The following is a 24,858-nucleotide window of genomic DNA, read 5'->3' on the forward strand; positions in this document are numbered from 1 at the left end:
ACTTTCCCAGGATTGCACAGCTAGTAAATAGTAAAGCAAGGATTTAAGCCGAGGGACTCCAGGGCCTGACTACACACACCACCTCAGATTGACAGTGAGGACCCAGGGCAGAGCAATCCGAGGCAAAGCTTGAACCAGGTCACCTGTGCGACGGCACAACAGTCCAGCCAGAGGCCCGGGGCAACAGGCGGGTCTGGGTACAGGCAGGACCAAGGCAGCACTGACTGGTGGGATGCCAGACAAGGAAATCAAGGGAGTGTAACTGCAATAAGGACATCCTGGTAACTAAAGCAGCCCCAGGTTTAAGTGAGGACTAAAACAGCTCCAATAAATAAATAAATAAACAAATAAAAATAAAACAACTCCATACTTACAAGATTTTCTTTTTGATGTGGACCATTTTTAGAGTCTTTATTGAATTTGTTACAATATTGCTTCTTTTTTGTATATTTTTTTCTTTGTCTTTTGGCCACGAGGCACGTGGAATCGTAACTCCCCGACCAGGGATCGAACCCGCACCCCCTGCATTGGAAGGCGAAGTCTTCACCACTGGATCACCAGGGAAGCCCCGAACAGCCACAGACTTAAGTGATAACTAAAACAACCCCAAATTTGTGCCAAAAAATGAGACTTTGGGGAACATGGGAGGTGGAGAGTGTGTTTTTGTTTGAGGAAAGTGAACTGGGGAAGGGTATTCACAACTTTTTATCACCCCCTCCCCTGGAATGTTGGGCAAGAGTCGTTTCTTACAGGAAAGCGAAGGTAACGGGGACCCCCTTTGTTCTACAAGCAAAAATGCCTGTATTATGTAACAACCTAAATGGGAAAAGTTGAAGAAGAATAGATACATGTATATGTATTCATGTATAACTGAATCACTTTGCTGTACAACTGAAACTAACACTTTGTTAATCACCTACACTCCAATATAAAATAGAAAATTTTTGAGAAAAACAAAAACGCCTACAGGACTTGAGGGAGGTGAGAAGATGCCTAGGAGCCAATCGTGACCACGTGAGACGCACGATAAACGTCACTTGTATACGTGAGTCCATGATTTTTTTAGACAGAAAATAAAAAAGACTGAAAGGAGAAAGTGGCATGCTCATCAGAGAATCTACGAACCTTTTTTCAATAAATACAGTAAAATAGGAGGGTGTGGCCAGGATGGCCAGGTCGGAAGACCCCAGCTCATCTCCTCCCAGGGCCCCCAAATCACCACTGTTTGCAGAGCAACTATGGATGAGACAGAGTGGACTCTAGCAGAAAAGACCTTCTAAAACTCAAGAGAGAAAAAAGGAGCCACAATTACAGGGGAAGAGGGGCGGGTGGAGATGTAGTCAAGGCCCCCAGCCTGGGACGACCCACAAACACGAGAATGATCACAACTGCCAAGGGTCTCCCACAGCAGGGAGAGGTTCGGGCTCCACCTGGGGCTCCCCAGCCCCGGGGGCCCTGCCCGGGGAAGACCAGCCCCCACAGCACGCGGCTCTGAAGGCGGCAGCGCTGACTTTCAGGGCGCAGAGACGCCGCTCCCACCGGGCACAGACCCTCCCCCACTGGGGACCCAGGACCCCAGGCAGAAGCGGTGATTTGAGAGGAGCCTGGGTCAGACCCAGCTGCTGGTCTTCCCGCCTCCAGAGGGACAGGACAGGCCCTGGGCCCCGCCGGACATGGAAATCCCAGTGGCCACTCTGGGAGCTCACGGTAGCGCGTGCCCACAGCGCCAGGGCACATGCTCGCACCCTCCTTCTAGCGGTTCCCCGCGCACACCCGCCAGGGGGCCTCAGGCCGAGCAGCCCGGCTGGAGACCAGCTCTGTGATGCCACAAGATGCCTGCAGACCAGGTTCCGGAGATGCGGCTAAGTAGGCACGAGAGCCTGGGAAACTCCCGGGAGCACGAGGGATGCTCAGGCCCGCCCACTGCTGCCCAGCCTCTCCCGGCCGGCCAGTCTGGAAGCGCCCCGGTCCACTCTGGCCCCGAGCCACAGCTCCCGGCCGGAAATCCCTCTTCTCCTGTCCCGTCCAGAGTGACCGAGGGGCTGAGATGGTCCGCGTTAGCGAGCTAAGCACTTACTCTGCCGTCGTTGCAGGGGCACTGGCCAAGGCAGGACACTCCTGGGACAGACGAAGGGCTTTGCCACCCGGCTCGGCCAGCGGCAGTAGCATCGCAGGGTCGCTCCCCTGGTCCCAGGGAGGAGCAGCACGCACAGTGCACTGTGTCCCCACTAAGAATCCTGAACTTGGAAAACCCAAATATTCTGTTAATGGGCTCAGGCAAACCTGCCCCTTTGCCCCGAGAGACGTTTTCTTTATTACCCTGCAGAGCAAAAAAAAAAAAAAAAAAAAAAAAAAATTGCAGCATGCGAAATGATTCTCAATGTTGTTTTCCAGTTTTGGAATAGACATAGTACTTTTTTTTTTTTCAAGAAAACCGACCTGGGCCTATGTTACCATTGCTGTCAAATTACTTGGGTGGACTGTTTATTGGCTTCATGTGAGTAGAATGTGGTAAAAGACAAAGAAATGTCAGCAGATTAGATGTCTCCTCACTTTCCACTCATACGGGGGAAGTAGCGCTGACCTAGGCAAGCACAGCGATACGTGGTTCTATCATAAACCAACCCTCCAACATGGGCGTTCTCGTACCCAGAATACAGCCGGGACCTGCAGGAGGACATTTACTCAGAGACCTCGGGACACTTCAGAGATACGCTGGTGAACTTGGTCCAGGTATGAAACTCCAAAATTCACACCATTTTGCACTATTAAAAAAAATACGTATGTTTCGTTTTCAAAAAATAGGACAGAAAACTCCAGTTTACCCCAGTTTAACAGTGAATTCTGTACAATAACAAGTACTGAATGCCAGCTAAATTGAAGGCACTATGATAGAAACTTGGGTTGGATATAGAAACAAACAAATATGAATAAGACACCATCTCTGTTCTCAAAACAATCTGCTATAAGTAAAATGATTATAATTATCAATAAATGCATAAATAATTATATATTACAAGGGTGTTAACAGATTTAAAATACTACGGTTACAATTAGAATGAGAACACCGCCTAAGGCCCCAGGGACCCAGGACCGCACCAATAGTGAATAGTTAGAATCACCAGATGAGAGTACAATACACATAGGGATCCAGGAGCCTCACGCATGACTTTAAATGAGGGGAATCTGGATTACTGAAAATAAAAACTAGTTTTCCCTTCTTACCATCTCTTTATTTCTGTAATTCCATCTTCTCCTTCAGCTTGTGTTGACCAGATCAATCAGACACACCCTCAGTACCTGATGAAGTGATGCAGGAAATGGGAGAGGATTCAGCAGGAAACAAGGGGCTTGGATTTAGGCAAGAAAAGCTATTTCGGTTCCTCTGTGTTATCACTCAGATTGTTGACTAGCCATCTTCTAGCCGGGAGAGCCGTGGATGGAACTCGATGTTCCAGGGCAGGTTATAGAACTTATAGAATGAAAGAAAACAAGGGAACATCAGTTCAGGAAAAAAATACAGAAAATCTCCCAACCACTCCAGAAAACAGACCCACAGCCATATGCTAATTTTTCTTTCTGAAATTGCAGGTTCCAACTTTTACCTAGACAGAGTTCTTCTTTTTTTTAATTCTACAAAGTTTTTTTTTACAAAAATGAACAACTTTATTTCTCAAGTTAAAGTATTGTATTACTTTACACAAGAAAGATAAAAATTAAGAATTCTTTCTACCCTGTCTAGAACTACTCTATATACAGAAAATAGTTAAAATGACTATTGATAATGATTTTTTTCCTTTAAAATATCAATGGCAGTGTGCAAATTTAAGTGACTACTTCATTTTCCTTCTTTTCTGATTGGGCAATTTTGCTATCTTCCTCCTTCGGGGTGGATTAACACATCCAATAAAACACAGGAGGTGTGGTTTCTTTAATGTGTGTTTATTGTGATTAAAAACTTTATACTGTACTTCACAATAGTCTCTATAATTTAAGAATGAATAAATATATCAGCCAGATTAGAACACAAACTAACAATTCCATTCATTGCCAGGCAACAAGGATTTAAAATTTTTTTGTCTCTTTTTTTTTGAGCCCAAGTTATTGTCAGTTCTGAATTAGGAATAAAGAAATCCGAAAGGAAAGATTCCAGAGGAAGCAAGTATTAGCTGCCCCAGACGGAGGAGAGATTGGTGACTAGGGCTGGTTGGACTTCTTCAAAATTGTTCAACTGAAAAAAATGGCATAGTACTGAGCAAATCTATTGACCTTTCAACTAAAGTAAAAATTCTATTTGTAAAAACAAAATCAAGAATTTGCTTTCTTGTTTAATTTCATTTGCTGTGGTTTAATCTGCATGTGCATGGCATGGCCGCATAGTTCATAAAACTGCCTGTATCAATTCCTCAAGTCCTATTCTGAAGATCCTAATCTCTGGGATGAGAACATCAATAGAGAATAGATATCGTCCAACTTGAGACTTCTGTGTAAGGTGTTGTAGAAATAAGCTTATTTAAATTTGTGACAGAAGTTGAGTCATTATAGGAAAAAAGGTTTTAATAATCATTATTAATATTAAAAATAATCTCACTTGGCAACGTCAGTTGAATATTTTCTAACTTTTCAACGTTGTAAGATTAATTAAAACATTCTCTCAATTTAGAAGGGTCTTCATCTTTTGGTTTTCTAGGACTGACGCTCCGTAATGTAAATTAAAACAACAGTTTCCAGTCAGAAATTCGTGTTGGCATTAGGACTGCCCCTCATAAAACCAAAAGCCCTATTATAAATCCATGAGTTGCATCTTAATAGCAAACACGTTTTTATTTTCTTAGTATCTGAAAAGAAATTTATGTCAATTTATTAAAGAAATATATAAGCTTTCTAGGAAGACAAAAAATATATTTCATTAGGACTATGTCGCATTCCACTAGGCCTATATCACAGTCCAGCCTCTCCTTCCAAATTTGGCTTCTTTTCTCTCCCATCCATGGTTGATCCCCAGCACATCCCATAATAACAAGAATCTGTTTTGTAAATAAGATCATTTGTATCATGTTTTAGATTCTACATATAAGCGCTATATGGTATTTGTCTTTCTCTGTCTGACTTCCTTCACTCAGTAGGATCATCTCTAGGTCCATCCATGTTGCTGCAAATGGCATTATTTCATTCTTTTTTATGGCTGAGGAGTATTCCATTGTATATATGGACCACATCTTTATCCATTCATCTGCTGATGGACATTTAGGTTGCTTCCATGTCCTGGCTATTGTAAACAGTGCTGCTATGAACATAGGGGTGCAGGTATCTTTTCAATATGTGTATATGTATAACTGAATCACTTTGCTATACACCTGAAACTAACCCAACATTGTAAATCAACTATACTTCAATAATTGTTTTTTTAAAAAGGCAAAAAAATATAACAAGGTACCTGCTGGTCTCCATCTGAGAGTCAGCTCCCCAGGGGAGCCGAATGGCTGCACCCCGTCCATGGGAACTCAGATGGGCTCCGTGGCTGGCCTGACGTTTCACGCCTGCTGAGTGAGAGACTAACATGAAAACAGCCCCAAGACACCATACCTCCACCTCCACTGTTAAATGTGATTGCTCCCACCTCCAACCCCATCTATTTGTACTCCAGTTCTATTTCCATCTGGTAAAATTCCAATGATCAGGTATTCAAATAACCTCTCAGAATCTCTGCACCTCGTCAAAGGTTATGCTACAAACCCCCTAAAAGTAACTGACAGCCAAGAATCAGGATCGCAGTGTGTTTTTATAAAGCAAAGCTCTTATATTTCAGGGAAAAACACACAGTTCTGAAAACTAAACTTGAGGGGAAAAAAATCAGCGAACGATATTTTCCCTTGATGTAATAGAGCTATCTATCTTATGCACAATTGCAGGTCCTTTTTCCTGAAATTAAACAATAATGCTTTATTTTTGATACAGTATAAATGTGACGATGTGTATTTGTATATATAATATTATTTGTATAGACACACATATTTTAAAATAATACACAATTTATTTTATCACTGGGTTTCACCTAATTTGGATTATGACTTTACAGGATAAAGTATTACTTCTTAAGTTCAATTTCTAGAGTTGGAACTTAAGTGTGTGTGTGTGTTTAACCTTGAAATAGCTCTTCAGAGCAGTAAAATCGTCCTTTCAACATAGAATATAAAAATTGATGGTGAAGCAAGACCCAGATTTTATAAGAAGCCAAGGGGAATTAATGAGGTTTACTTAAATATTATGTATTTGTAAGGTTTCATAGTATATTCCCCTTAAAATGTAAAACACAATTTACGAGTATAAGATAATACATATTTCAAAGAAAGCACTCAACTCAAAATTGAAAATGGAAGTGAAAAACTTATATTTCAAGATCAGGAGTCCCATGTAATGCTTAGTAAAATGTATAATTTCTCATAGATGTTTAAATATTTTGAAGTCTGACTTCTACATTAATGGCTCTTCATTTTGGACCTCCTGGTTTAGGCTTTGGATCAGTAAATTTCCAAGAGTGAAAATGATGTAACATTAACTAGAGAATTGAAGAAGTCCATCACTTCTGACCACTGTCTCTAGTGTACACCATTTCAGAGACTCTGTCTAGACATCTTACAAAAAGAGGTGATGAGTTCCAGCCAAATAACTGGCAATGTCACATGACCAAGCTCCTTCTACCCTCTAGTTGGGATCCTTATTCTCTCTGCCCCTATCTCTCTCTCTAGATAGATGTTTGATAGATGGTAGATGATAGATACATACATACGTATATACATAGAGAGATGATAGATACATAGATAGATAGACAGATAGGTAGAAGGTAGATCGATGACGGATAGATAACAGACAGATAGATAGATACTCTGTGTAAAACAACCAGGTATATATCTATGTATCTTTTGCTCTTGGCTCTAAGTCAGCTGTGTGTCCTTGGGTTTATCATTTTGCTTTCTTGAGATTCCAGATATTTACCCTGTAAATTAAAGGAAGTGAACCCATTCTGCTTCATTCCCTCCCAGTACCCATATTCTAAAATTCTTCAGCAATTAAAATCACTTCCTCCTCCCTCCCTCTGCAGCTTCACTTCCAGAATCAGGGGAAACACCGCCCATGGCTTTCATCTTTTTGACATCATGAACATTCAGATACACCTCTTTTTTGTGAATTAATAGAGATTGAGGGAATTGGAAGCTTTAAGGTATTCATGAAACGTGAAGTGTTTAAATTACTGTCATATTTTCTGGGAAAAAAAAGAGCTTTTAATCTATAAAGAATTTTCCAACAGGGCTATTTCTAATAAGAAAACCAGTCAACCAGAACACGTTCTTCTTGAAAACTAATTCCAAACACTGAACTGACTCACAGCACTTCCTGTGCTTTTATTAAACCAGATTTACAGGAGATCTAATTATCTGTCAAATAATGAAAAGTTAGTCACTTAGAGATCAATTAATCCATATGTGCAAATCGCCCTGCAGATGATAAATGTTTCCACAGACAGAAAGAATGGGAACTGTCCTCATCTTGGCTGCCGAGAGTCTCCGGCGATGCTTCCTCAGACTCATGCCCTGAGGCCTCAGGGGACCATCTGTAGCCTCTTTGCTCCAAATACTTCCAGCCAGATTTCAATTCCTTTCATTGCTTCCTTTCACATTTTGATTTTGCCCTTAACCCCAATTCTCATGTAGGCCATTTCTCTGGCATTTACATCACCTGCCAGTCTACTGTCTTAGGCTTTTTAATATGACAAAATCCGCTTGCTGGGAAAAGCTAAATCACACATTAAACTGATACACATTTTTTTAATCTACCAGTCTGCTTAAAGTGCTTTTGGCAATTAACTGCACAAAGAAGTAGACAGATGGGCACCATTTCAAGTTAAATGTCCAAAAATCAAATCTCACAAAAATTTCAGAACTGCAGAAATTTCTTAAATATTTCTCACAAACTTTGCATGCGTAGGTGTTTAGTTAGCTACATCGTTTGATTGGCAATCACAAAAAACACTTCAATGATCCAGAAAATCTTCCCGTTTCTACTAACTGGTGTTTAAATTCTGCCATCTAAAAGGTATTTCTTTAACTTCCCTTCCTTCGTTTAGTATTGACTCAGTGAATATTTCTCAAAAGCCTACAACGTGCCAAGGACAATTGGGAATTATCCAAAGAGACAAAGACCCCAGTCTTAAGAAGCTTGCATTCTAGTCGGGGGATGCAGACAGCTAAGGAGAAATCTAATAAATTGGTGCCTTTCACAGCATGTTAGGCGATGAAGGATACAGCAGGGCAGGGGAGGGGATGGCGGGTAGGTTATGATGTTGCACAGCTTGGTCAGGGCAAATCCCACTGAGAAGACGAGACTTGACCAGTTAAGCTGGTTAACTTATATCGCTTTTTCTGTCTCAGTTTGATCAGAACCAAGTAACCTTCATGATGGTTTGGCCTCACCCTTGCTCCCTCTGGAGCCTAAGACTCCCACTAGTGCCCGGGTGTGTTCCCCACAGGGCTCCAGCCAGCGCGGTCTGTCTCACAGCCCTGGCCTGCTGGAAGGGTCTGCCCTGCTGCGGCCATAAACCACTCCACCTGTCAGGCTCCGCTGCCAAGCTCCTCCATCAGGAGCAGCTGAGAGATTTCGGGCCCATTCGTGCTGCTTCGGGACTGAGATGAATTCAGGAAGGTGTCCTCAGGGCCTCGGCTGCCCTATCTTGCTCTGTCACCGAGTTCATTTCCAGAGTCCGAAAAGACAACAGGAGCAGAAGACAGTGACCTCTGTGTTCTTCCAGCAAAGTCAAAAAAGAAAAAAAAAGCATTTCCTCCAGATCTGGACCCAAAGGAAAGGAAAGGTTAAATAAACTGTCTCATCACACGTCTCTACCTCTTTCTGCCCTCTGGTCCTCATAACCCTCAGGGACCAGAGGGTCCTGCATTAGTGAGCTCTCCTTCCCTCCTGTTTGAAAGGACTTCTCTTAGGGCAGCTTGGCCGTGTCTGTGCTTTCTTCATATGATAAAGAGGCTGGAGTGAAACAAATTTACAAAATACTCTCACTGCACACATTCTGGATTTCATGGTTATTTTACTGTTGCCAATATGAGATGTTACAAGTCAGAGACCGAGCATTAACTCACGCTTTCTCTCTGCCTTTTCCTTCTGACGATGTTAAAATCCTGTCTCTACCAGCCGGCCAGGCGGTGGGTGCTGTTTGAAGGGGTGGGCGGCAGAGATACCGCTCAGGGAATTGGAAAAGCGAAAAACTTGTCAACTCCTTTGAAAGATTACCTCGGCTACAAAGAAAAAATGAAAAGTGCCCACATTTTTAAAAAGACCTGCATTGCATAAAGTATCCAAGAAATGTAGACTAACTCCGACTAATGATAGAACTTTCTTAGGAGTCTCCAGTGTATTTGGTGGCTCAAAGATTTGCGTCCCGGTAACCCTACTAAGTTGTCAATTCAGAGGACTTACAGAGGGAAACCTGTGCTTACTTCACAGGGAACCAGGGAAGAAGGGTACACGGACCCTGCCACGGCTGCCCAGGACGCCATGGTAACGGGCCAGCCCTGGGGCAACCGCGGGACCTTGGGCACACCAGCCTGGGGCCGCGGTGCTACCTGGCGGCCTGTGATGTTTCAGGTGCTGTGGGAGAGCTGCCAGAAGAGGACAGGGGAGCACAAAACGCTTTTGCAAATGATCCTGTGTAACAAGAGCTACCAGCAGCTATGGCTGGGTAACTGCCCTCTGTTCTTTACAGCTATCCCCTGATTAGAGAATAAAAAGCAAGTAGGTAATTGGGAAAGGGGGGTGTTACATATAAAGAGAGGAAAGCCAGTTATCTCAAAGGTACCTCTTTCGGGTTATGTTTATACAGACGTGCCTCATCTAATAACATTGCTAAGGATGAAGTTCCCCTAGAATTTTACTTTGCCAATAATTGAATCACATAACCTTTCAATACTAAACTTTTTAAAATCACCTCTATTTCTGATGGAGAACTTACCTATATTACCTATCTCCTGTTAGGTGCATCATATGTTGTCTTAAAAAGAATATGGTGAGGGCTTCCCTGGTGGCGCATGGTTGAGAGTCCGCCTGCCGATGCAGGGGACACGGGTTCATGCCCCGGTCCGGGAAGATCCCACATGCCGCGGAGCGGCTGGGCCCGTGAGCCACGGCCGCTGAGCCTGTGCGTCCGGAGACTGTGCTCTGTAACGGGAGGGGCCACAGCAGTGAGAGGCCCGTGTACCGCACAAAAAAAAAAAAAAAAAAAAAAGAATATGGTGAACACAGTCCGTAATGAACCAAGGCCATTATTACTGAAGTCGTGATTTATGTGAAGCTGCCTTACTGGTCCTACTTTGTTCAACTTTCCCCAAACTGCTGTACCTTCCTGTCTCCCTTATTTTTTAAAATACTTTTTTGTTTTTTTTCTACTATATATAACACACAAAAGTCGATTAAAAAATTTTAAAAGATGGCCTACTGCAACCCAACACCCACCCCATACTTTATTTACCTGCACTGTGTATAAGCAATCAAATCCACGTTTGCATTTTTAATTTATAATATTCATAAAATCTCCTTTGAATTATATCGATTTGTTGAAGTTTTCCAGGAATTTCAAACTATTTCTGGGCAAGACATAGTAGATGCCATTAATGAATGTTACGATGGATCCTTTCAAGAGCTGCTAGTTGCAATTGGTGAGTAATAATGTGTTTGGCACAATGAAGGCTGATTAGCTCTGACTGAATTAAAGATGCATGAGCAAGCTCTTGATTGAGTCACTTTCCCCTGAATTTAATTATTTAGACAGAATGTTAACTCTGTAGAGGAAACATGCATCGGCTACTGATACAGTGCACTAAACTGGCAAGTTAGTAACTTTCATGAACCCGTACCCTTCCTAACAGCTGGCAACTTTCACACTAGGAAACCTTGAATTCTCAGGTAATGGGGATCTCACACCTTTAAATTCATCTTGTACATACTAACTTCCTTTCCCTTGTAAAGAAGGTTATGGTTTTACCGCTATTCTAAATGTTGACATTTTAATACCATGTACAATGAGGGATCCCACAGAGAACTCACAAAGTATCAGTCTTCCAGGACTGTAACTGGAAAAAAAAAAAAAGCATTCTCATTGTTTCCCAAATTGTGAAGAAAACATGTACTGTCACTCCCAAACTTTCTTCTTTTCTCTCTGATTTTTCCTAGTTCTCTGTGTTCGAGACAAACCCGGCTATTTTGCTTACAGATTATACAGTGCAATCCATGTAAGTATGAGCCACGAATTTTTAAAATTTCTCCAGAAATCATGTCTACTTTCTCAAAGGACTAGTTTTACTTCAATTATTTAAATATTGATTCCCATATTTGAATTTGTATGCAAATATATTAATTTCAGAGAAAATATGCTCCAGTGAAGAAACATATTATACACCAAAATGAGACCCATCAAATAAAGAGAATGCTCTGCTTTCTGTATCAAACAGAGGTACCCAAGAAGTATTCCTTGGGGCCTCTCCCCCCAGGGAGATGTGCTTTCGCGTTTCTTAGCATCTGGAGAAACTGGTAGGTCCAAATACTTTTACCGCATATGAAGACCACCCCCTCATACTCAGGCAATTACACAACATACGGCATCAATCAGAAAATGTCAAAGCATTACAAACTCTCAGAAAGACATGGCTGCATTCCTGAGCGTTAAAAACACAAAAGGTGAGTGGTTATTTTTAAACATAAAGTATTATTTTAAAAAACATTTAAAATGAGACATCTAGACAACAATAAACTCTAAAGCTATTTTTGTAATTAAGTGAGAATGTTTTTTAGTTTCGGGTGATAGTCAACTGCACATCTTTGGTGCATTCATTTTCAAAGAAACAAACACTTATGTGCATGAGACAATGCATATTTCATCCACAATGTGCACGAAAATATTGAGAAAATGAAAAGGTCTCATACAAATCACTATACATGTCATAGCCCTGAAAACTCAAATAAAATCATTAAAAACAATTCAGTGGTACAATAATTTCACGGGAGTGTTTTATCCTCAAAGTAATTGTCATACACCAGCTTCTTAGAGGTAGCCAGCAAGCTTGGATAATATGTGAATCATCAAGAATATTTTATTTATTTATTTTTATTGATGTGCAAGTATTTTTTATTAGGTACAAGAACCCATGTGTCCTCAGAACACAGGATCAAGATCAGAGCTCACAGTCCTCTGCTTCTTTTTGATTCTATTTCCAAGAATAAAGGTGGATTTGATTAACTATGTATTTAAAACTGTATTGGGCAAGGATGTTGGATGACATCAACCATTTCCTTCTCCAACAAAAAGAGTAAAGCTTCACTTGTGAATGACCTTGGGAAAATAATCACATTACTCCGATTCCAATTATGCCCAAAGTGAGGGCCAATTATCCTAATAATAAATAAAAACTCTACCCTTGCTGTGTGTGTCAATGCAAAAAGGAAGGTATGTGTACTCACGAACAGTTTGCAGGTACAGCAGAGGAGTGTATATTCCAGTAATCAGAGTGCTCATATACAAGGGTCTCCTGCCAATGTCAAGTATTGTTCAAAAGCTGTTTTCACCAGCTCTCACCAAAGAAAATCTCTGTTTTTCTCCTGTGTATTCTAAGAGAATGATACACAACTTAATTATGGGAAGTTGGTTGGATCATTCATTTTTATCACTTCAAATTACGGAAAAGTTTGTTAGTAGGTCTATACCCCAAACATTCAGACATCAAAAATTAGCTGCTGCTTCCTGGCCACTGGATGTCACCAGTACTCCATTTGAACAGACAAGTTGCAATTGCTTTGTGAAGCGGTATTCGTTCCGGACCTAGTACACAGAAAGGGATGGCTGTGTATTGTTCAGTATTGGAGGTTAAATCAGCAAATAGTTTGAGTACCTGGAATTCTTACTTTTACAGTTTTCCACAATAAGCAGACGATAAAATAAAAATATAATTGCCATCTTAGAAACGCTGACGTTCATCTAACAGAGTTGGGACCCACCTCCCAACCCAGGAAGAATTTTTACCTAGAAGGAGCACATGATCAGATTTGCATCTTCAGATGCAGTGTTCAGGCGACAGAGGGGAGGCTGACCAGGTTTAAAAGGGAGAATTATAGAGTCTCAGATGTAGAAAACAAACTTATGGTCGCCAGGGGGAAAGGGGAGAGGGATAAATTAGGAGATTGGGACTGACATATACACACTACTATGTATAAAATGGATAACTAATAAGGCCCTACTATATAGCTCAGGGGACTCTACTCAACGCTCTGTAATGGGCTATATGGGAAAAGAATCTAAAAAAGAGCGGAGATATATATATATATATGTACATGTATAACTGAATCACTTCGCTGTACAGCAGAAGCTAACACAACATTGTAAATCAAATACACTCCAATAAAAAACGTTTTTTTAAATAAAAGGGAGGATTATTGCAGAATCAGGTGAAGTGATGAGGGCCAGTATCAAGGCTGTGACCCTGGAAATAGAGATTAGAGGGCATTTAAGAAGCAGAGTAGATGGACCACTTGACTGTGTGTGTACAGTGTGGGGGGCTGGGGGGGGCGGGTCACAGAGGGGAGGCGGAGTCTGAGTCAATGCCCATGGGTGGGGATGCCAGGGCTTGAGGGATACAGGACCAGGAGCCTGCGGCCACAGAAAAGAGGATGAATCGATTTTAGAGAGACTGACTTTAAGGTGCTGTTTCCTTATTGTTTTTCTCCCCTTGGCTGTGTCTTTTAGGACTTTGGTTTCCATAATAAAACCGTGATCAGGATTCTCATCGCCAGAAGTGAAATAGACCTGATGACCATAAGGAAACGATACAAAGAGAGATACGGGAAGTCCCTCTTCCATGACATCAAAGTAAGTCTCCTCCTCGTGACTTATTTGCAGCCATATTTGATCCTCTTCGAAACTGAAACAAGGGCTGTAATTTAAGTAACCTCACGGTGGAATCTAAAAAGTTAACTATTCTGGCTGGGATCATCTACATGAGTAGGTCAGGCAGCCTTAGTGCACCAACAGGTGAGAAAAATCCCTTCACCTCGGTGACAAAACTTATTCCTCTTTGATGTGTTTTAAGCAAAAGTCATTGGTTGGTCATGCAACCCACGATGATCATCCCACGATCATGTGATGAGGCTCTACAAGCTAACTGGCCAAGCATGATTAGCGCCAGCAAGAAAGCATTTCGCCAGAAGAGCCCATTAATGGTGAAGAGCTTTCTGAGATCAGCTCTCCTGTGTTGTCATAGGAGGGGGCAGCCAGTCAGATCCCATCACACGGGTGCAAAATTCTGCACACTGCCATCCCATGAGCCCTTGAAGCTCATGCCTAGAAGCGATGACTCAGAAGTCAACAGGCTGGTGGTTTCTTCATTCTGATACACCTAAGCTTGAGCCTGGATTTTGATCAAACCTAGCAAAGAATTATCAGAGTACGTAGGACCATCTACGTAACTTGGGGCACCCCATGGAAAATGAAAACGTTTGACCCCTCGTTCAAAAAAGTATAAAGAACTTCAAGACGGCACCCTCAGAGCATTAACCCAAGCACAGGGCCCTAGAATGTATCTTAATGTATATTTTGCACATAGCTAAGTCCTGTTACCTTGTCCACGTTGTTTCCATTGAAATTTTCAATTGCATAAAATAGCTTTTTAGTTTATTGAAAGATACAGAAGAAACTTGACAACCCAAGGAGGAAGAGATCACACAACCCAGAAGACCTTGTAGGCCCTCAGGGAGCTGAAGTGATTTCCAAGAGGAAGGGTTAAGGGAGCATTTAAGAGACACACCTTCCTCCTTCGTCTTTGATAAAACTCTCCTTACAGCCACCTTCAAAACCTTAAACTTTTAGTGGTGCTAAACATTTCTCATTGAGAAATGCGTGTCATAACTCATTTTCTAAATGAATAAACTAGTTCTAATACCTATACAGCAATTAACGACAGCCACCTCAAAATCTACTAATATTCACATATGATTAATGCAACTTTACTATGTGCATTTCAGGCAGTGAATTATAATTACACAACTTTGTGTAAGAGAACATGGATGTGAGAGTTGACTTTTAACAAAGATAAGTTTTATAATTCCTTTTATTTACTACTATCTTTTTTTTGAAAACTTAGAAACTACGGAAGCATGATAAAAGGATTAAAATGGCCCTAATTCTCCACCACAGATAACCAATAACAAAATTTTTTGTACATGTTTTGTTTTAAAAACTGTTTTACTACTTAAAGTAATATTTTTATTAAATCATGGATCCCACTGTAAAAGTTCTAAAGTACATAAACTGCCCCACATTATTATTTATTGCTTTTTACTTTTTCACTATTATACATAATATTATGGTGTATATTTTGGAGCATAAATCTTGGGCTCATCAATAATTGATCATTATTTCCTTAGGACAGATTTCTTGAAGTAGAATTTCTGCATTAATGAGTATAAACATTTTTAAGCCCTCTGAGGCATACTGCCCAATGTGCCTTCCAGACTCCACACTGATTTACAACAATAAATGAGGACACCTCTTTCAAGTTGAGGAGAAGATTTGATTCTACTGGAAGTTATTCTTCTTATAAAAACACATTAGGGTTCCATCAACTTTATATAAACTTCTTTCTATTGACTATAACCATGGTATTACTTTTCAGTAACTTCCAGGGAATAGTTCTCAGGGCATATTAAATACTTAGATGAAAAAAATAAATAATTCTTGTGATGCTAACGGCCCATGGTCTTTCATTCTATAGTTCAGAGGAATTATGCTTCTTTTTAGAAATACTATGACATTGTATTTCAAATACATTACATTTTCTTCCTTTCAGCATTTCGCTTCAGGGCATTACGAGAAGGCTCTGCTTGCCATCTGTGCCGGTGATGCTGACGATTACTAAATAAAAAGAAGGATTTGGAGGATGCACTCATCTTCAGAGACACGTCAAAATACAGATTCTGTGATTAATATGCATTGTTAGTAGCATTATTACAAAACTATAGAATCATATTTTCTTTTCTCTCTTTAAAATTATTCCAAGAATAATGATTATCAATAGTTATTCAAGAAAAACCTATTGACAAAAGTGTATGAGATTGGATTTGCACGTATCTAAATCAGGAATTCGTTAGATTGCGTGTAACAGAATAATAAAAGACATTATTGCATTGACATATGTTATTTAATGTGAGCCGTCAATTCCCTACAAGGAGTGGGTCTGCTTATAGCTGTCCCAGCATGCTGTGAGAGATGAGGGAAACGGGGTGCATGGCCATCCCCTTTCCCACTCGAGACTCTGGACAAACGCAGTAAAGCCAAAGTGAACATCTCAGTCTCCTTTAAATGAAAATAACGGTAAAAAACAGCAGAATACCGCCAGATATATACTTGTCAAGCTTAGCTGTGTAAGAGACTTAGATGGAAAAATAGGCATGTGTGTGCACACGCGTGTGCGTGAGTGCTGTGTATTTGACAGCCACTCAGGTAAAGGCAACATCTCTAGCTATTGCTGTTCTTGGCGTTAGTGCCTAGCCAGCCACTTGCCCAGGCAACGTCAGCAGAGTCCTTGCTGCTTCTCTGTCTTCACTCCTTAACATCAGCATCAAAGCCTACCTGGGAAGTAACTCTACGATTTGTGCCATTAGTCAAGGCTGTTCCCTTCTGTGTCTGAAGATGTGCTAAATTAGGAGCAGCAAAGAAAAAGTACTCACTGAGTCAGATTTGGAGGAGAATCCAGTTTGACGCCACAGTCTAGCCAAGAGCAAAAGCAGGGACAGAGATGGGTGAGCCCAAGGGATAAGCTCCCAGGATACGCAGGGGGGACCCACAAATGAGGTCACAGAAAGCAGCGGTTAAGGAAGGCGAGCAAGGCTAATGTGGACACGCAGGCAATAAATCTAGACGTACTGGTGACGCTGGCCGATGTGCTTTATTCCACGTGGAGAGCTCTCAATGGCTCACAGCCTAGTCTCTGTAGATGTGTCCCCACTGGTCTCAGGGACATGGAAAATATGCTCAGAACCTGGGGTCTGCCTGAGGGAAGAATGCAGGACATTTAGAAACATGTAATAATTAGACATCTGAAACTACTTTCAAGAGTTCAGCTCACTGCTACAGTGTATGATGTTGTATAATTTTAACTTGGGTTTTATTTCTGCCTTTAAAAAGAATCATTAGCATTTCAAGCCAAAGTAGTAATTGCTTGAGACATTTAGCATAGCTATTACACAAGCTAAAACTCTTAGAAGAAAAATGTTAGAATTCCTGATGAGAACTTAGATATCTAACAAAAAACTTTCCACCCTAAGATATCTTTATATACGCTGTTCAATAAATTGTGAAATCTATACTTTAGTTAAGTAATATCTTGTACGTCTTTAGCGCAGCGAGAAAATCGAATCAAAAACAAATCTGGACTTAGGTAAGAAGAGATTTATTGGAAAAGACCATTGCAGTAAGTGGAAAAGCCTACTGCAAAGGGAAAACACTCTGACCGTGGGATGTGCGGGGGTCTCAAAGGTCAGCAGAAAAAGATCTTCAATTTATAGGGGTTAGTAAACAAGGCTGGAAATGATCAGTTGAGGGGGAATGGGGGTGTGTGTGGTGTGATTGCACAGTTGACCTTACAGTGACCTGGGCTTGGGGCAGGGACAGGTGATCTGGGGACCCCTCTGGGCAGCTTTCAGGAGGAGCCTAAGGGTGGATTAAAGTTCAGGGACTTGTGGGGCAGATGGGAGAAGCCTGACTAATATTTCGTCAAGTTAGCAGGTATTGTGTCCAGTTGGTCAGCAGGAGAAAGCAGTTCAGCTAATCCTTTATGAGACAAAGCGTGAGAATTTGGAGGGTGTGTTGAGGATGGTCACAGGGAACAAGGAGTTGTTTGCAAGCCTCCTCTTGGTCATGCAGGAAGGGGCAGTGACCCATGTCCTGAAACACAAAGGGTGGCATTCTGGCAATCTCTGTCTCCTAGGCGCACAGGACTCAGGAAAATTGGACACGGTCAGGTTCGTTCTTTCCCCCCAAGTTTTCTGTCGAATGCTTCACTTAGTTGTTTAAATGCCAACACAACGTTGTCATCTTTGTCATCGCATAATTCACTTAGTGAGATCCTGTACGAGATGAAGTGTTTCAATTATTATCATGGTTTTTCCTACTTAAAGATGTTCAGCTGCTTACAGGAACTTCACATGCAGGGGCGTTTACTCTACCTGATGCTCTGAGTGACAGGCACAAAATCTGTGATTAACTTAAACGCACTGCCCATGTTTAACCTACAGAAAAAAAGAGAGTAACGTTACAGGAATACATTTTGTTTTGATGGGTTCTCAATCTACCGCCAAGGAAAAGATAAATTACCACTGAGTTGCTGGCCCTTCCAGAGACAAAATAAAGCCAGACGTGCAGATACCTCAGGACATACCCCTGTGCTTTGCATCCAGAGCCTTACTCTGTTCCGTGTAGCCCTAAAGTGACCAAACTAGTAAAGAGGCTAATCGTTTGGCTAAAAAAGCATGACTTTTAGTGCTCTTATACAGTAGCCCATTATTATGACCAAAGTTGTTATTTTACATGTTAAAACAGTGCCAAATGTGAGTGATGTCACCAAAGACGGCAGAGCAGGCAGAGAAGGAGGGCCCATCCCTGCACAGAAACATCAAAAACTCAAGCAAAAGCTGCCAGAAGGGTGGAAAATAAGTCAAGGTTTAACTCAGAGTCAAGAACAGGTTAGAAAAGTAGGAAAGCGCTGAGACATTTTTATTCACCCTTTCCCCACCCTCCTTCCAGCTTAGCATCAGCCTTGTTTCCCAGTCCCCGATTCCCCAGGGAACAGAGCCAGCCTTGTTCATCTGTCTGTTCTAACCTGTCTGGGAGCTGCAGGAAGGACTGAGGTGAGGGGCTTGTCTTTGTTTGGCCGAGCTCAGAGCTCAGTCAGGGAGGGAGATAGCGAGGCAGCTGCCGAGGGTGAAAGACGACAGTCGAGACTGTCGACTGAAAAAAATGCACAGCGTGGGAGTTGGGAGTTAAGTTTTATCTGGGGCAAAATGAGGACTAGAGCCCGGGAGACAGCGTTTCAGAGAGCTCTGAGAAACAGCTCTGAAGAGGCGGCGGAGAATTCAGTATAGATGTGATTTTGGTGAAGGGGGAGTACATGCAGTCAAGCACATATTTTTTGCAGAAGGTTTCCGCTAGTCTCACGAAGGTTACTGCTGGTCACGAGGAGCAGAGTTCACCATGAAGGATTTTAGTGCTTTGCTAGATACGAGGACATGCAAGAATTGGGCTCATAAAATCTTCTCCTCAAAATACCTATCTGAAGACCTGTTCTGCCTGTTTTCCCCAGAGCCCAGAGTGCCTCATTTCTGCTCTCCACCCTGAACTCCTCTCAGGGGGTGCGGAAGGTCAGCAGCTGCAGCAGCTCAGGATTTGATCCTTGCAGAAGTAGATGGCGAGGGCCAATTTGTAGATGACAAGACAAAACAACTGAGTAACGAAAACCTCTGAGGAAAATCTAGGCGAACCCACATACATCAGGGAATTCAGACAGCTGTGCAGATGCCTAGGGCAGGACACGTGCTTAGAAAAGACCTGAGAAGACCCCAAGCCTTCATTACTGCTGGTCTCCAGGATGAGTGCAAGCAGGACGTGGGGGAAGGGTGAGTCATAAACGGCTTCAGTGTTGAAGGAGATCCCAGCACAGAGCCAACCTGCAAAGAACGGAAGGAAGATTTTTCTTTCCTTTTCTTCTTCTCCTCCTTCTTCTTCTCCTTCTCCTTCTTCTCCTTCTCCTACTTCTTCTCATTTTCTTCCCTTTTCTCCTTCTCCTGCTCTTCCTCCTTCTTCTTCTTTCTCTTCTTCCTCTCTCTGTCTCTCCCACTCCCCCTTGTGTTCAAAGAAATCTCTGTCCAAACATTAGCTGAATACAATCTAAGGAAACAAGGACTTCAGGGACTTCCCTGGTGGTCCAGTAGGTAAGACTCCTCGCTCCCAATGAAGGGGGCCAGGGTTCGATCCCTGGTCGGGGAACTAGATCCCGCATGCATGCCACAACTAAGAAGTCCGCATGCCACAACTAAGAAGTCTGAATGCTGCAACTAAGACCCAGTACAGCCAAAATAAATAAATATTTTTTTAATTAAAAAAGTAAAGAAACAAGGACTTCAGAGGCCATACATGGTGAAAAATATACACAGATTTTTATAAAAATAGTTTAGAAAAGTCACTAAACCAAACAACGCCACAGCGGACCCCTTGAAACATAAACCCTGAGAAGGGGGACAATTCCAGAATTACCACATTATTGTATTCAAAATGCATAGTGCTCAAAAAAAATGTATGAAGCATAAAGAGAAACTAGAAAGTATACCCATTGACAGATAAAATTGCCAGAAACTATCCCTGAGAAACAAAAAAGAGCATAAGACTTATTAAAAAAATTATCAAAATGGCAAAAGTAAGTCTTTTCTTATCAGTAATTACGTTAAATGTAAGTGGATTAAATTCTCCAATCAAAAGATTGGCAGAATGAATTAAAAAATACATAATCAGGGCTTCCCTGGTGGCGCAGTGGTTGAGATCCGCCTGCCGATGAGGGGGACACAGGTTCGTGCCCTGGTCCGGGAAGATCCCACATGCCGCGTAGCGGCTGGGCCCGTGAGCCATGTCCGCTGAGCCTGCGCATCCGGAGCCTGTGCTCTGCAATGGGAGAGGCCGCAGCAGTGAGAGGCCCACGTACCGAAAAAGAAAAAACATAATCCAACAATTTACTGTCTATAAGAGACTAATTTTGGAGACAAGCATACAAAGATGTTGAAAAGTGAAAGAACAGAGAAAGATACTCCATGCAAATAGTAAATAGAAGAGAGCTGGGGTGCCTGTAATAATATCAGAAAAAAACAGACTTTAAGTACAAACTGTTACAAGAGACAAAAAAGACATTATATGTGGATAAAAGGGTTGATTCATCTAGAAGATACAACACTTATCTAGAAGATACAATAAACATATAGACCCCAAATAACAGATTCCCCCAAATATATGAGGCAAAACACCGACAGAATTTAAGAGAGAAAGTGACAGCTCTAAATTAGTAGTTAAAGGGGACTCTGGGAGGGCTCACGCCAAGGAGTACTTCCCAGAACCTCTGCTGTCACTGTCCTTGTCCCCACAGTGAGCCACAGCCACCCCCTGTCTCTGCAGGAGACCCTCCAACACTAGCAGGGAATCCTACTAGACAAGTCCAGTGGCTCCAGCAGTCACATAGACGATGCCTGCTCATCATTCACTTGTCTGACAAAATTTCACCTCATGTATTATCTCCCTCACTGGAACGCCAGCTCCCTGACAGCAAAGACTCTTTTCTCCTCTGTGCCTCCAGACTAGTCCTTAGAGGAGTGGCTGGTATATAGGAGGTATGCTTGGCACATGGAAAACTCAGTGCTCACTGAATTGCAGCATTCTGAAGAGAGAGATTTTCCAAAAATAACTAGAGTCTAAATGGCAGCTATTCGATACTGAAACTGGGTCATCAGTAGTCATCTACAGTTTGGCAGAAAATACGCTTAAAAATTAATCTAAGATATCAGGAAACTTGCTCAAGCCTCTTAGATAGCCTCATCCACCAGAGGGCAGACAGCAGAAGCAAGAAGAACTACAATCCTGCAGCCTGTGGAACAAAAACCACATTCACAGAAAGTCAGACAAGATGAAAAGGCAGAGGGCTATGTACCAGATGAAGGAACCAGATAAAACCCCAGAAAAACAACTAAATGAAGTGGAGATAGGCAACCTCCCAGAAAAAGAAGTCAGAATAATGATAGTGAAGATGATCCAGGACCTTTGAAAAAGAATGGAGGCAAAGATCGAGAAGATGCAAGAAATGTTTAACAAAGACCTAGAAGAATTAAAGAACAAACAGAGATGAACAATACAATAACTGAAATGAAAACTACGCTAGAAGGAATCAATAGCAGAATAACTGAGGCAGAAGAATGGATAAGTGACCTGGAAGACAGAATGGTGGAATTCACTGCTGTAGAACAGAAGAAAGAAAAAAGAATGAAAAGAAATGAAGACAGCCTAAGAGACCTCTGGGACAACATTAAATGCAACAACATTCGCATTATAGGGGTCCCAGAAGGAGAAGAGAGAGAGAGAAAGTACCCGAGAAAATATTTGAAGAGATTATAGTCGAAAACTTCCCTAACATGGGAAAGGAAATAGCCACCCAAGTCCAGGAAGTGCAGTGAGTCCCATACAGGATAAACCCAAGGAGAAACATGCCAAGACACATAGTAATCAAATTGGCAGAAATTAAAGACAAAGAAAAATTATTGAAAGCAGCAAGGGAAAAATGACAAATAACATACAAGGGAACTCCCATAAGATTAAAAGATGATTTCTCAGCCGAAACTCTACAAGACAGAAGGGAGTGGAATGATATACTTAAAGTGATGAAAGGGAAGAACCTACAACCAAGATTACTCTACCTGGCAAGGATCTCATTCAGATTCGATGGAGAAATCAAAAGCTTTACAGACAAGCAAAAGCTAAGAGAATTCAGCACCATCAAATCAGCTCTACCACAAATGCTAAAGGAACTTCTCTAAGTGGGAAACACAAGAGAAGAAAAGAACCTACGAAAAGAAACCTAAAACAGTGAAGAAAATGGTCATAGGAACATACATATCGATAATTACCTTAAACATGAATGGATTAAATGCTCCAATCAAAAGACACAGGCTCGCTGAATGGATACAAAAACAAGACCCATCTATATGCTGTCTACAAGAGACCCACTTCAGACACATACAGACTGAAAGTGAGGGGATGGAAAAAGATATTCCATGCAAATGGAAATCAAAAGAAAGCTGGAGTAGCAATACTCATAACAGATAAAATAGACTTTAAAAGAAAGAATGTTACAAGAGGCAAGGAAGGACACTACATAATGATCAAGGGATCAATCCAAGAAGAAGATATAACAATTATAAATATATAGGCACCCAACATAGGAGCACCACAATACATAAGGCAACTGCTAACAGCTATAAAAGAGGAAATCGACAGTAACACAATAATAGTGGGGGACTTTAACACCGCACTTACACCAATGGACAGATGATCCTAAATGAAAATAAATAAGGAAACAGAAGCTTTCGATGACACAATAGACCAGATAGATTTACTTCATATTTATAGGACATTCCATCCAAAAACAGCAGATTACGCTTTCTTCTCAAGTGCGCACGGAACATTCTCCAGGATAGATCACATCTTGGGTCACAAATCAAGCCTAAGTAAACTTAAGAAAACTGAAATCATATCAAGTATCTTTTTTGACCACAGCACTATGAGATTAGAAATGAATTACAGGGGAAAAAAAACAGACGTATTTCAAAGCCCACACCCAACAACAGCAGAGGATTACACCCTTCATAAGCGTATCAAACGTTCTCCAGAAGAGACCATAAGTTAGGCTACAAAACAAGTTTCAACACATTTAAAATTACAGAAGGCACACAAAGTCTTCAGACACATTTCAGAGCACAGTGGAATGAAGCTAGAAATCATTAACTGAAGGAAAATAGGAAAATTGACAACTCTATGGAAATTAAACAGCACACAGACAATGAGTCAAAGAAGAAATCACAGGTAAATCAGAAAACAAAGACAAATGACAGCAAAAGCAAATCATATCACAACTTATGGGATACATGAAGTGCTCAGAAGGAAATTTATACCAGTTAATGCCCAAATTAAAAAAAATGGAAGATCTCACATCAGCAACCTAATTTTACACTTAAGGAACTAGAGAAACAAGTGTGATCTAAAACCTAAGCTAGCAGAAGGAAGGAAATAATAAAGATTAGTGTGGTGGAAAATGAAATAAATAATAGAAAAATAGAATCAGTGAAACAAAAGTTGGATCTCAGAAAAGATCAACAAAATTGACCAAATCTTTAGCTAGACTGACAAAGAAGAAAGAAGATGCAGATAAAATCAGAAATAAACATAGCGAAAGATGCTACAGAAATAAAAAGGATTATATGAGGTTATTATCAACAAATAACATTACAACAAAAAATTAATCTACGTTAAGTGGATGAATTTCTAGAAATATACATATTTCCAATACTGATTCAAAAAAATAGAAAATCTAATAAAGCCTTTAGTAATTAAATAAACTGAGTCAGTTATCAAAACCCTCCTAACAGAAGTCCAGATCAGCTGGTAGTGAATTCTACCAAACACTTAAAGAAGAATTAACACCAATTTTTTTCAAACTGTTGCAAAAAAACAGAAGAGGAAGGAATGCTTCCTAACTCATTCTATGAGGCCCATTTTACCCTAATACCAAAACCAGACTAAGACATCACAGGAAAAGACCAACTTCTCTTATGAACATAGATGCAAAAATCCTCAGCAAAGTACCAACAAACTGAGTCCAAAAGTATATTTAAAAGATTACACACTATGACTCAGTGAGATTTACCCCAAGAATGCATGGATGATTCAACATGAGAAAACTAATCAATGTAACACACCACATTAATAGAATAAAAGAAAAAAGCCACCAGATCACCTCAGTTAGTGCAGAATAAGCATTTGAAAAAAAAGTCCTTTCATAAAAATACTCAGCAAACTAAGAATATAAGGGAACTCTCTTATATTGATAAAGAACATTTATGAAAAGCTCACAGCTAAGGTCAGATTCAATGAGAAAAGACTGAAGATCAGGAACAAAACAAGGATGTCTGCTTTCACCATTGCTAATCAACATTTTACTGCAAGTA

General features: G+C 41.0%; 2 protein-coding genes across 2 annotated transcripts in view; one reads left to right on the forward strand and one right to left on the reverse strand.

The window, feature by feature from the left end:
• Window positions 1–1,856: 1,856 nt before the first annotated feature.
• LOC307189569 (annexin A10) lies at window positions 1,857–16,132 on the forward strand (the record flags this gene model as incomplete). The annotated part of the gene is made up of 8 exons (XM_079927754.1): window positions 1,857–1,866; window positions 2,654–2,733; window positions 9,514–9,567; window positions 9,655–9,748; window positions 10,626–10,721; window positions 11,236–11,294; window positions 13,799–13,921; window positions 15,897–16,132. 8 exons carry the CDS (start codon window positions 1,857–1,859, stop codon window positions 15,963–15,965), a joined length of 585 nt encoding a protein of 194 aa, XP_079783880.1. The 3' UTR covers window positions 15,966–16,132.
• Window positions 16,133–18,034: 1,902 nt separating this feature from the next.
• LOC307189570 (putative ATP-dependent RNA helicase DDX60) overlaps window positions 18,035–24,858 on the reverse strand; it is a 113,364-nt gene continuing 106,540 nt past the window's right edge. Inside the window, exons 40-41 of the mRNA XM_079927755.1 lie at window positions 18,274–18,336; window positions 18,035–18,174 (exon numbers count right to left, since the gene is read on the reverse strand). Of these exons, the coding sequence (XP_079783881.1) occupies window positions 18,066–18,174; window positions 18,274–18,336 (172 nt within the window). The 3' untranslated portion in view covers window positions 18,035–18,065. The remainder of the gene's footprint in view (window positions 18,175–18,273; window positions 18,337–24,858) is intronic.

This window comes from Stenella coeruleoalba, assembly GCF_951394435.1.
Source record: "Stenella coeruleoalba genome assembly, chromosome: 7".
Taxonomy (NCBI): Eukaryota; Metazoa; Chordata; class Mammalia; order Artiodactyla; family Delphinidae; genus Stenella; species Stenella coeruleoalba.